Here is an 11538-nt window from a genome sequence, read left to right as displayed (position 1 = left end):
GTGGGTATTAAGTTCGAGTTTAGCCGCTAATTTTCACTAAAGTGAAAACTAAATCAGTAAAAAAGTCATAAAAAAGTGCTCATATGTAATAGGTACTTTTAGTTAAATGTGGTATCACAATGGACTGAATAGTCTAAGTGAGCCTGAAACTTAATCGGTCTGCCACTTTAACCTAACCTAACCATATATCTTTCTCGATCTATGGTTGCTTTTTCATTTTTTCAACATTTCACGCTTGCAGTGTTCCCGAACACAAGACGCATGGATGTATTTCGTAGTACATGCAGCGAAACATTCCGAAAATGCGCATACATACAGTTCCTTCCGCTTCAACAAATAACGACAAATATGTATATGCTTTATAAAGATTTTTTTATTTACTTTTTCGTTTTATTGAAAACGTTTGTATTCTTCAATAAGCCTAAAATTATTTATCTAACAGTTCTATGCCTTTAAAATGTTAATTTACAGACTATTTATAGTATACATTAAATTCAATCAATTTTATTTTTTTTTTTTGCTTCATTTATTAAGACATCCCCGTTATTTTGAAATTACAAGTCTGTACAACAAAATGCAGTACTAACCTAATTGCAGTACTCAATGTAAAATCTTGAACGCAAAGAAACAGGGAAGCCTTTCAATGTGTAAATATAGGGATTTAATTATTGAAAATATGGAATTTTTACAAAGTGTATCATAAAACAAAATTAACTAGGTAGATGTAAAATGTATACTTTCTACTTTGAATATGTATGTCTAGTGAAAATCAAGATGGAACTAATAACAAGAAAAAAATATCGTCACCGTAAACACATAACAATATAAGGCAATTTTGAAAGATTTTATGTATTATTTGATATGGTCGTAACCATATTTTTAATTAAATCCCTGGAAACTGAATCTGAAATATGGAAATGTCATTATTTTCAAGATATTAAAATTAAATAGGTTTATATATAGAAAACGGAGGGGTTTAGGCCCCACCTTTGGTCAAACTGAAAGTATACAAATTTAATTTGCTATAAATATAATGAATGGAAACATTTTCCAATATTTATGATCCTATATAAAAAAAACTGGAACAATGTGTCCATGCTATTATTTTACAAAGTGAAACAAAAAAAAGAAATAGGCAATATATCCTTAAATATGCGTATGTGTATATATTGTTGTATAAAATAGGAGTGTAATTCTGTTTTATTGAAAATAACAATTCTAAAGTTATCACTACAATTCTTTTTCCGGTTTGGCTTTCGTCGCCGGCTTTGTCGATGTAGAGGAAGATGTCGTTTCGGTTTCGGTCTCATTCGTTTTTGCCTCTTTAGATAATTGCCATCGTTTAAACTCAAGCATTTGCATAATACGAACTGTTAAATTGGGTTTACGTTGCATCACAGTCGATAGTTTGGCAAACTCTTGTGAGTACATAAATACAACTGGTATGGTAACATCATTGATACCATCACCAGACATTGCAAACATGGGCTGTGTCTCACCGGAAGATCCGGGTACATTATCACAGACGATTAAAGCTAATGCGCCGGATTTTTGAGCCAAACGAGCTTTGCTAACGAACGTACAATCGCCCCGTTCAGCTACAAGTATTTTATTACGCACTTTTTCTGCGTTTATAAGTTGATCATCACAAGCTTTTATTGGTTCGGCAAGTACAATTTCACTTTCGACAAATTCGACTTCTGTAAGTTCAGGACTGAAATGTGATGGACCTGCCATTAATGCTGTCCACTCGTTACCTTTGTCATCAACAGAATATGCAACGGCCTGGAATGATAGCATTTTAATGGAATTTTGACAGCATAAACTTAAAAGGAATTAGGAAATTTCTTCCATAATCATAAACATTATATTGCCAAATACAAATAATTTCAATAAACGAAAAAGGCATCTTGTGTTTGATTTATCATCAATTCCAAACAATACTTCAATGGAAACAACCTTCATAAAATTTATAAAATATTCAATGGAAACTTACTGCCTGTTCATGAAACACAAAATCGACTCGAGACGAATCATTCGTCTAGACTGAAACTAAACTAACTTTATATACATTTGCTAGAAAATCCTGAAATTTATCATTACTTTACTCATAACTTATGATTTATTATCGAACACCGAAACAATTAGGATTCCACAGACTCCGGTTTTCTTGATATCAATATGGGATTTTTGACGAATCGTTAGTCTCGAGGCGAACGAAAATTCCACGAACAGGCAGTTAAACAAATTTCAAGTATGTAATATTGCTTCGTCAATATTGGTAAGTAAATTTTCTGTGGATTAATAGCTTTAAGTATTAGAAACACTAAAAAATATTTTAAATATTTTGCACATAAATTATGGAATAATTTCGTTCATGAAAATCTAAAATTATAGCTCATAAATTTACCTGTAGTTGCGCCAGTTGATTTAAGGATTGTAGTTTTGTCAATTCCAACATTTCTTGCATAAATTGCAAACCCATTTCACCCTCCTCAGGAGATTTAGCCTAAAATAACAAAGAAATAAGGAAATAAATAACTCGTATGCCTAATAAATTACAAACTCTACTACACATAAGAAAATAATGAAAAACTGAAACTAAGACAACAGAACAACATCCATAAAGCATAGAATAGAGTTAAGAAATTAAGAAAACGATAACTCACATTATAAAAACTATGAAACAGTCGCACCTTTCCATCACCTAATGAAACCATTGTGATACCCATGTCGTATACAGCTCGTAAATGATCTGCATTACTTGCTTGAAAGTCCAAGGCTCGTAATCTTTTGGTTGTAGGAGTCCTCGGACACGAGCCGGTAATGAAGTTGCGTAAAGGCTTGCGTACTTTCTCAGGAAAAAGCTTATTCGATGAGGGACAAGTGCGCATAAAATCCAATACATTATGCTCTTCTGATTGACGGAAGTCTAAAAAAGGCGAGTGTGAATCACTTGATATAAATAATCCCGACACACGACCACTTACTATATGTTGAGTTACCCAATTGGGCTAATGATAGAGGCAGTAAATGAGCTTCAGTAGTGAACACAAACTCATCTATATTCAAAATCAAATCTTGTGGTTCTGTAAACAATAAATAAAGATATTTAAATGTCTCCGAAAGTACAAAAGAATCCATGCGATCTTCATGTTTTCCAGTGCGCACATCATTCACAGCCGCATAACCACAAGGGACCTTGGCATACTGTTGTAATGCTTTCAAAGCTTTTTTGCCAACTTGTAAATAATGATGATCACCAGTGGCTCGATATAAAAAGTATGTTGATTCAATAAATTCTGGACGTAGATGATGTTGGCCCCAATGTATTTGGAAGTCAATGGTAAATGCTTCTGGAATAAAGGTATGCATTTGCATAACTTGATAAAGCATTTCGTGAGTTTGTACCGCTGGTTTTAAGTCGCCCGATAAGACTTGAAGTCCGGGCCAAAATGCAAGTAAAGCATCCATAAAATTTCGTGATTTTGCATGAGGACGATGCATAAGAACATCCAATAGCATGGGTCCCTCGCTTACATATTTCATTACTGCATTATAGTGGCGATTGAAACGAGCTAGATATTTATCATCGCCCAATAGAACATAGGATTTAAAGAGATATTCATAGTAGGAATCAATACCAGCACCGACACCGGAATCACGACGCACCCAATCGCCAGAATGGACATTTAAAACAGTACCCATCAAATCGGACCCTCGGTGACGTAATTTCCACAAGGCATCCATAGCGGCATGAGCACGAGCTTCAAATACGGGATCGCCTGAAAGAAATCACACGATTCTCTTCAATTTTCCTATAATTTATTACATTTGTCTCTTCTTCTTACCCGTTAATCTTGATAAGGCGGCGAATTCCAATAAAATTGTCCCGGCACATGCTGTACAAGTCTCTCTAGATTTTTTCAATAATTCATCTTTCATACCATAGCGTAAATTTACCCGAGCATGTGGTATACCTGTTGATGTATTAAATGCAGGTAACAGCCTATAACCCAAATCTCTGGCCATTTCCAATAGTTCACCCTTATACCAGGGCATTACTTGGGCATTTTTTCGTATATATTCAGCTAGAATATGAGCCGATAATAGGCCGCCCATCATACGAATATTAGTCTCGAAAACAGACACAATTATATCGCTGTCGAATTGGACATCGCGTATAACCAATTTGACGCCATGTTCAAATTCAGCAAAGTCACCTAGAATAATTAATATTTCAAAATTTAAAAAAATCTTCAGTAAGATGATAATTTAGCAAATTTACCTAGGAGGACCAACGTATCCAAGGAATCGACTAAAGTCATTGAAAAACTGAAGAATAAAAAAACGTTAAAAAGATAATTTAATAACTTATTTTATTAGAACATGGGCACTGAAAAAAAGTTCACTAAAATAGTTGCAATTAAAAAGTTAATTGAAATTGATAATGTAATCAATTACGAAATTAAGAGGTACAATTGATTTTTTTTACCAAACTAAAAATAAGGTAAATTAGGAAAAAATCAATTGTTTTACATTTTGAATTAATATATTAATTATTCGATTTAAAATTTTAATTAAATAAAAATATTTCCAATTAAAAAAATAATTGACAATTTTATTTGGTTTGACTCAAATTTAAAGAAAATCTAACCATAATTATAATAGTTAGTAGAAATGTACAAACTCTTATAAAATAACAAGAAAATGATATTATCTAAATAAAAAATATTTATAAATAAATAAAGTAACTAGGTTAAAGTTGTAGCCCGATTTATTTTCAGGCTCACTTAGACTATTCGGTCCATTGTGATAAAGTTGAATAACAAAATTAATTGCATTTTTCAAAAAAAAAAAAACAATTAATTTTTTAATTGAACCAATTAGAAAAATAATTGAAAGTTCTTCCGGCAAATGCATTAACTTTTTAATCGAGTACATTTTTTATTTCTAATTTATTCTGTAATAAATACATTATGTGTGTGTGATCATACAAAAAAAATTTTTTGTCTTCAATCACGAAATTAATTGATGCAATTAATAGTGTTGCCAGTATTGGGGATTTTCCCCAAAATGGGGATATATTATCATGGTAGTATCTGAGTTGGGGACTTAAGGATTTGGTGGGAAATTTCCATAAATTTGGGGATTTCTGTGGGGATTTTTTCGAAATCGGTTCAGTGTAATAAATCTGGTTTACAATAATGGTTTGCATTAAATTATTTTTGTTTCTACAAGATTATTAAAAAAGAAGCACAACAATTTATTTATTTTATTTTATTTTCATTATGTAATTTGAAGCCACATGGCGGCCAATTTATGTAAATTACAATGGACTACTAACCGTGACTAAAGTATAATTGAAGTTATGACAATGTGAAAATATATGCGAGTATATAAAAAGTATAATTACATATATAAGGTATAAAATAGATTAATTAATAATATGACAATTATAATTAATAATATGATAAAAAAAATATAAAAAAAAATGAAATATGACAAAACATTTTTAGTTCCCATTATGATTGAAAAAAGACAAAATAAGAAAATATTATTTACTCAAACAAACACAACAAAGCAGCACTACTAACTCGAGTTTGGATAAGCTTCATGCAGGTGATCCAAGATGATCGAGTAATCTTTTACGATATGTCGAATCAGAAATCGAGAAGTCCTTTAAATTAGTAGGGAGACAGTTATAAGATCTGGCGATTCTAGCCTGAAATGACTTGTCCATATGACCTCTGGCAAGAGGTACAACAATCTGATTTCGCCGCGATCGGCCAAATGAAAATAAGTCCACGAGAAATCGAGGTGACTGAGCACTGAAAATTTTGTGGAAAAGAACAAGTGATCTGAAGTCAATAAAACTCGAAAATGGGCACCCCAGGAAATCCTGGACATGAGGAGATATGTGGTCATATCGACGCAATGAATGTAGATAACGGACTATTCTATGAATTGCTAGTTTAACTTTCCTTATGTTACCAGCATTTGTGCCACAAAAAACCTCAATGCCGTATAGTATATTGGGCATTGCCAAAGCATGTACAAGTCTCTTTTTGAATGAAAAAGGCAGCATCAAATCAGAGTTGTACAATTGGCGTAGAGTCAAATTCGTTTGACTAATAACATTGTCTATATGTAGATCAAATGAAAGTCTATCGTCAATGGTAACCCCCAAACATTTTAAATGGTGGACGACTTCAATATCACACCCATTATAAGAAAGAGTTAGTCCAATATCAGGATGAGATGAAAAAATTAATGCTTTTGTCTTAGAACCATTGACGGAAAGATTATTGAGACACATCCAACTGTATAAACTATTAGTTACAAAATCAATCTTAGCTTGTAAGACATCTAAATTATTAACATCCCCCCGAAAAAGCAACTGAACATCATCGGCGTACGAAAAAGTGGAGCAAAACATATCAAGATTCGCAAATAAATCATTAAGAAAAAGTATGAAAAGCATAGGCCCAAGAATTGAGCCTTGTGGGACTCCACTCCTTACCGACAAAATATTAGATCTTTCTCCATTGATCTGCACATATTGCTTTCTACCTGTAAGGTATGAAGCAATAAGTTTGCAGGCACTAAAGCCGAAGCCGAAGTATTGGTGAAGCTTTTTTACCAATATGAAATGATCTACGCGATCGAAGGCCTTTTCTAAGTCTAATGAAAGTAAAACGCATACTTTATCATGCGTGAAACTCCCCCTTATAGCATCAGTTAGGCCAAGCAGTAACATTGTTGTGCTTCTATGACTTCTGAAGCCACATTGACAATCAGAAAGTAACTTATTAAATTCTAGATAATCATTAAGTTGCTTTTTCAAAATATATTCGAATACCTTAGATAAAACAGGCATTAGCGCTATCGGCCTATACTCATGACAATTCGGACTTGACTTTTTCTTAATCGGACACACTCTTGCCGTTTTCCACTCACGAGGGAACTTATAAGTCATGATAATGGTATTGACTAAATGAAGGAAGTGGTCGGCGATATGTGGTATTACTATTTTGTAGAATTTGAGTGGAAATCCATCGTTTCCAGAAGCATTAGACTTAACGGACGAAAAAGCACAGATGACATCGTCAATAGTAACACAGTTGAATGAAAATCCCGCTTCACCAAGTGAAGATGTTAAAAACGATCCAAAATCCCCCACGACATTTAACTGGTTACTTACAAATCCATCATTCAGGTCATCAACACTACTAACAAAAAAAATTTGCTCCACTTTAATCCACGGCATGCAACTGGAGCATTTAGGCTAAAAACGGACACAGGATTTTATTTTGGGGGATCGTTTATAACTTTACTCAGCGTGGCTGAGATATTTGTCTATAATTGTAAAATCGTTTATAGAGGACTCGCGTCTAAATATTGGCCCCTCGTCAGTGTTCATCACTGATTTGCACAATATATACCATAAATATGAAAATTACGGTGATGGTTCACCGTAAGTTTTTAGAAGTACATTTTTGTTCATAAATACATGGTGTCCCAATTCCTATTTTCAATTCATTTCTTTATTTAGTTTTTTTTTTTTATAAAAATTTGTCAAAAATGTATTGGGGATTTTTGAGAGGAACTTTACTTTAAATTGGGGATTTTTGGTGACGAAAGCGTCCTAATTCGGAAACAAGAAGCAGAAAAATACTGGCAACACTGGCAATTATTTTTTAATTGAAATGTCTTCAATCACAGAAATGATAACATCAATCACCAAAGTCAATTAAAAAATAATTGATACAATTAATTTTTGTGATTGATTTTTGTTTCAATTGAAAAATTGTTTGAACTAATTAATCTAAATCTGTCCATAAAGCTCGATTAATAATTGTAAAATTAGATCTAATTAAATTTGTAATTGAATATTTGTTAAAATTCAATTAAAATTTTAATTGGAAAAATATTGGTGATACTTTTTTCTGTGTATATTATTGCTACTTTTAAGGAGGGGAACAACTCTTAAATCGAAAACAGATATGCCAGATGTCAGCTGGGAAGCAGCCATTTTCATACATTTCAATAAGTTCAACACAGACATTTTTCATTCGAAAATTCAACTAAAATGCCTATTATTAAAACAATTGCTTTATTATTGAATTTTTTTATGGATCTCTTTCAGTTTTTGTTTTATTTATTGCTGTCGTATACCCACTTTTATCAAAACCACAAACCAACAAAGTGATTTTATATGCAATATTTTTGTGATTAGATTTCAATTCTTCATCTTATGGATCTTATGGCCACATCAAGACCACCTATACTACACTAAGAAGATTTAGTATACATGTGTGAATACTAAAATTTTAAGGGATAAATAATATATCTATGTCTTTTGCCAAATATTTGGCTAGTGCAACACTAAATTTCTTTTTATATTTTTCATGAAGTAGACATGTTCGTATTCGTATATAAAAAGTACAAAGGTGAGGAAGAAATTAAAATTGAATGGGTGTAATGTTTTTTTTTAAGATGAATTATTGAAAAAAGGGTTGTTATACTAGACTACTTAGCTCAATAAATGTCAATAAGATTAACTAATTTCTTATATAGCTTTCACCAATGACATTTTTTATACAAAAGTAAATTTTATAAATACTGCCCGATTCCAGTTTATTTATGTATTTATCAAATGGCATAAGCCACAATGTTGGACGACCCTTTTGGAAAAGTTTAATAATGCTGAAATACCCAGAAATGTCATCAAAGTTGTGGAACAATCTGGAACTGGGAATTGACCTTCATAATACAAGGCATAAAAGATAATCATTACACCATGTTTTCTCATTTTTATTGTTTGGTTCTTTGCTAATTTATTGATTTTTATACCCTGTGCCACACTGTGGAACAGGGTATTATAAGTTAGTGCATATGTTTGTAACAGCCAGAGGTAGACATATGGTGTCTTTGGCAATAATGCTCAGGGTGGTTCCCTGAGTCGATATAACCATGTCCGTCTGTCCGTCCGTCCGTCCGTCTGTCTGTGAACACATTTTTGTGATCAAAGTCTAGGTCGCAATATAAGTCCAATCGCCTTCAAATTTGACGAAAATGGTCAAAATACCAACATTTTCCTTGTAAAATCGCCACTGCTTAGTCGAAACGTTGTAAAAATGACTCTAATTTTCCTAAACTTCTATTACATATATATCGAGCGATAAATCATAAATAAAGTTTTGCGAAGTTTCCTTAAAATTGCTTCAGATTTAAATGTTTCCCATATTTTTTAGTACCATTGTGTTCCACCCTAGTGCATTAGCGGAGTTAAATTTTGAGTCTATAGATTTTGTAGAAGTCTATCAAATTCTGTCCAGATCGAGTGATATTTAAATGTATGTATTTGGGACAAACCTTTATACATAGCCCCCAACACATTTGACGGATGTGATATGATATCGAAAATTTAGATCTACAAAGTGGTGCAGGGTATAATATAGTCGGCCCCGCCCGACTTTAGACTTTCCTTACTTGTTTTTTGTGGAACCTGGCGATTTTTTTATTTATTGCCTCACAATTTTAAAGAAAAACAAAAATATGAAATATTAATAAATTGATTAAAAATTTACAATGAAAAAGAATAAATATTAAAATAAATATGATGATTAATTGCATTCAAATTGTAAAGAAAATCAAATTCCAAAATGAATTAAGTAATGCTTTATTGAAGTCATCTGTGTTGAATAACAGAAATAGAGGAATAGAGCTCCAAAGACGTTTCGTATTAGTAAAAAATTGCCATTCAAAGAGCAAAAGGTGAACACGGCTTGCAACGATATATAAAACGTCTACTCGTACTTTTGAGATGTAATTTATTATGAAGGTAAACTGGGGTTTTTGTATATATTATTGTTTTGTATATATTATTATTTTGTGTATATTATTATGTATCATAATGAGTGCTTGCTTTATTATTCATATAGCAGCCAATATTGATTCCTTATAAGCTTTTGTAGAAGACTAAAAACTTTTGCTTTATATGCTGACAACGATAAACATCGGTTTGTGTAAAATCAATTCGCTTAACTTAACTTATTTTAGCTCGAATATGCGAATAAAACTTAATCAAATAAATCTAATTAAAACATTAGTAGTTGTCGCTCTTATACTATTCAAATTTGTTACTATTCGAGATCACCTAATTTGTAGGTTCCAAATACTCCTCTAATGTGTCATTATAGGTAATTGGTAGACCTGATTTTGTCTTCGTTTGCGCTTTTCAATGTTTAATACATTTATTTTCCATATATACTTACTTTCCCAATATATCGTCCATATCTCCTCGCGATGGTGTCACTCCTCGATATCTTCCCTTACATGATAATGGCATTAATTCATCAGCTGGATAAGCATTATCCATGTAAGCATGATATGCATGATAAAACATATCTCGAGCTTCCTCCCTACAGGGTGCAAAGCAAAGAAAACAAAATTGGAAATTGCACAGAACTATTCAAATGTTTGTGCTATAAGATTACCTTAAAGCTTCACGCTCCTTGTTAGACATATTCTGTGTAGGAATGGAATCGCATTTCACCAATACAGCAGATAGGCATATAGCCAGTATTAGCCATAATGAGAAGGTCATATTTTTTATCTTACTTAATGCTGATATGTTAGTTATTTGTCCACTTAGTATCTGTGGGAAGTTTTGACAAGTCCTCTGGATTTTTGGCATTTTTGTTACAGGGAGAAAGTTAAACTTTTATCATCTGGTGTAGCAACAGTCTTCGTTTTTTGCTAAATTAATTAATTCTTAATTTCCTTCTATTTTTTGTAGACGGCGTTTTTGTTTTATTGACCTTCACTTTCGAACCTGTTATATCTTGCCGTGGTTCGTTAACATTTTCGGTCACCACATCAAGCAGTTTTGTTTTTGTTAGGTCTTCGTTTGTTTTTTCTTAAATTTACTCATTTTTCATATATGGTTCTACTACACTTTAGTTATGATGATGTTGTCGATCTACTACTGTTTCATGAAAACTTAGAGGCAACCAAAATAAACGTATCGAAGAATAAGATCAACGGTGAATGATGCTAAGGCAAATTATAATTTATGACACTTTTTCGGATACATTTACACATCAGCAAATGTCGGAAAATTTGCTTCATTGCTTTGATTGTTGCACTATACACGTCAGATGTTATGCTTTGTTATCTATAAATTAAAACAATTCTTTGCCACTCTTCCCGTTTGCATTCATATTTTTGTTTTATGGCCAGAACACCATTGTTTCTTTTTTTGTCAAGAAATGTGTCAGTTTCTAACTGGCTAATCTCGATTCTCTCTGGCTCGGTGGGTTGGATTTTGCTATGTAATTTTTACACAATATTAGCTTAATGAAACCTTCACGAATTCAATAATTTTGTAAAATTTTTGAAATATTACCGTATTAACTATTTTAGCAAACGTTTATTTACACATAGAGTGATTAATTTTCTTACTCGCACAATTTCTATTCTTTTTTGCATAGAAGTCGACGATGGCCATTTCCGAATGACAGTAAATAGAAT

At 32.2% G+C, this 11538-nt stretch overlaps 1 protein-coding gene across 3 annotated transcripts; it reads right to left on the bottom strand.

The window, feature by feature from the left end:
• Positions 1-353: 353 nt before the first annotated feature.
• Edem2 (ER degradation enhancer, mannosidase alpha-like 2) lies at positions 354-11533 on the bottom strand. Of its 3 annotated transcripts, XM_075293601.1 has the most exons (9): positions 11414-11533; positions 10503-11335; positions 10281-10427; positions 4289-4335; positions 3852-4223; positions 2991-3785; positions 2670-2932; positions 2411-2509; positions 354-1785 (listed from the first exon to the last, which is right to left on the bottom strand). In XM_075293601.1, the coding sequence occupies exons 2-9, from the start codon at positions 10700-10702 to the stop codon at positions 1231-1233; spliced, it is 2478 nt and encodes an 825-aa protein (XP_075149716.1). In that variant the 5' UTR covers positions 10703-11335; positions 11414-11533; the 3' UTR covers positions 354-1230. The 3 variants fall into 3 exon arrangements, with proteins under 3 accessions (XP_075149716.1, XP_075149717.1, XP_075149715.1); XM_075293602.1 differs by having other exon boundaries at positions 2697-2932; positions 10503-11529; XM_075293600.1 differs by having other exon boundaries at positions 10503-11528.
• Between the last annotated feature and the right edge of the window lie 5 nt (positions 11534-11538).

This window comes from Haematobia irritans, chromosome 2, assembly GCF_050003625.1.
Source record: "Haematobia irritans isolate KBUSLIRL chromosome 2, ASM5000362v1, whole genome shotgun sequence".
Classification (NCBI taxonomy): Eukaryota; Metazoa; Arthropoda; class Insecta; order Diptera; family Muscidae; genus Haematobia; species Haematobia irritans.
Note: the sequence above shows the minus strand (reverse complement) of the source record. Positions and strands in the feature narration are given on the sequence as shown.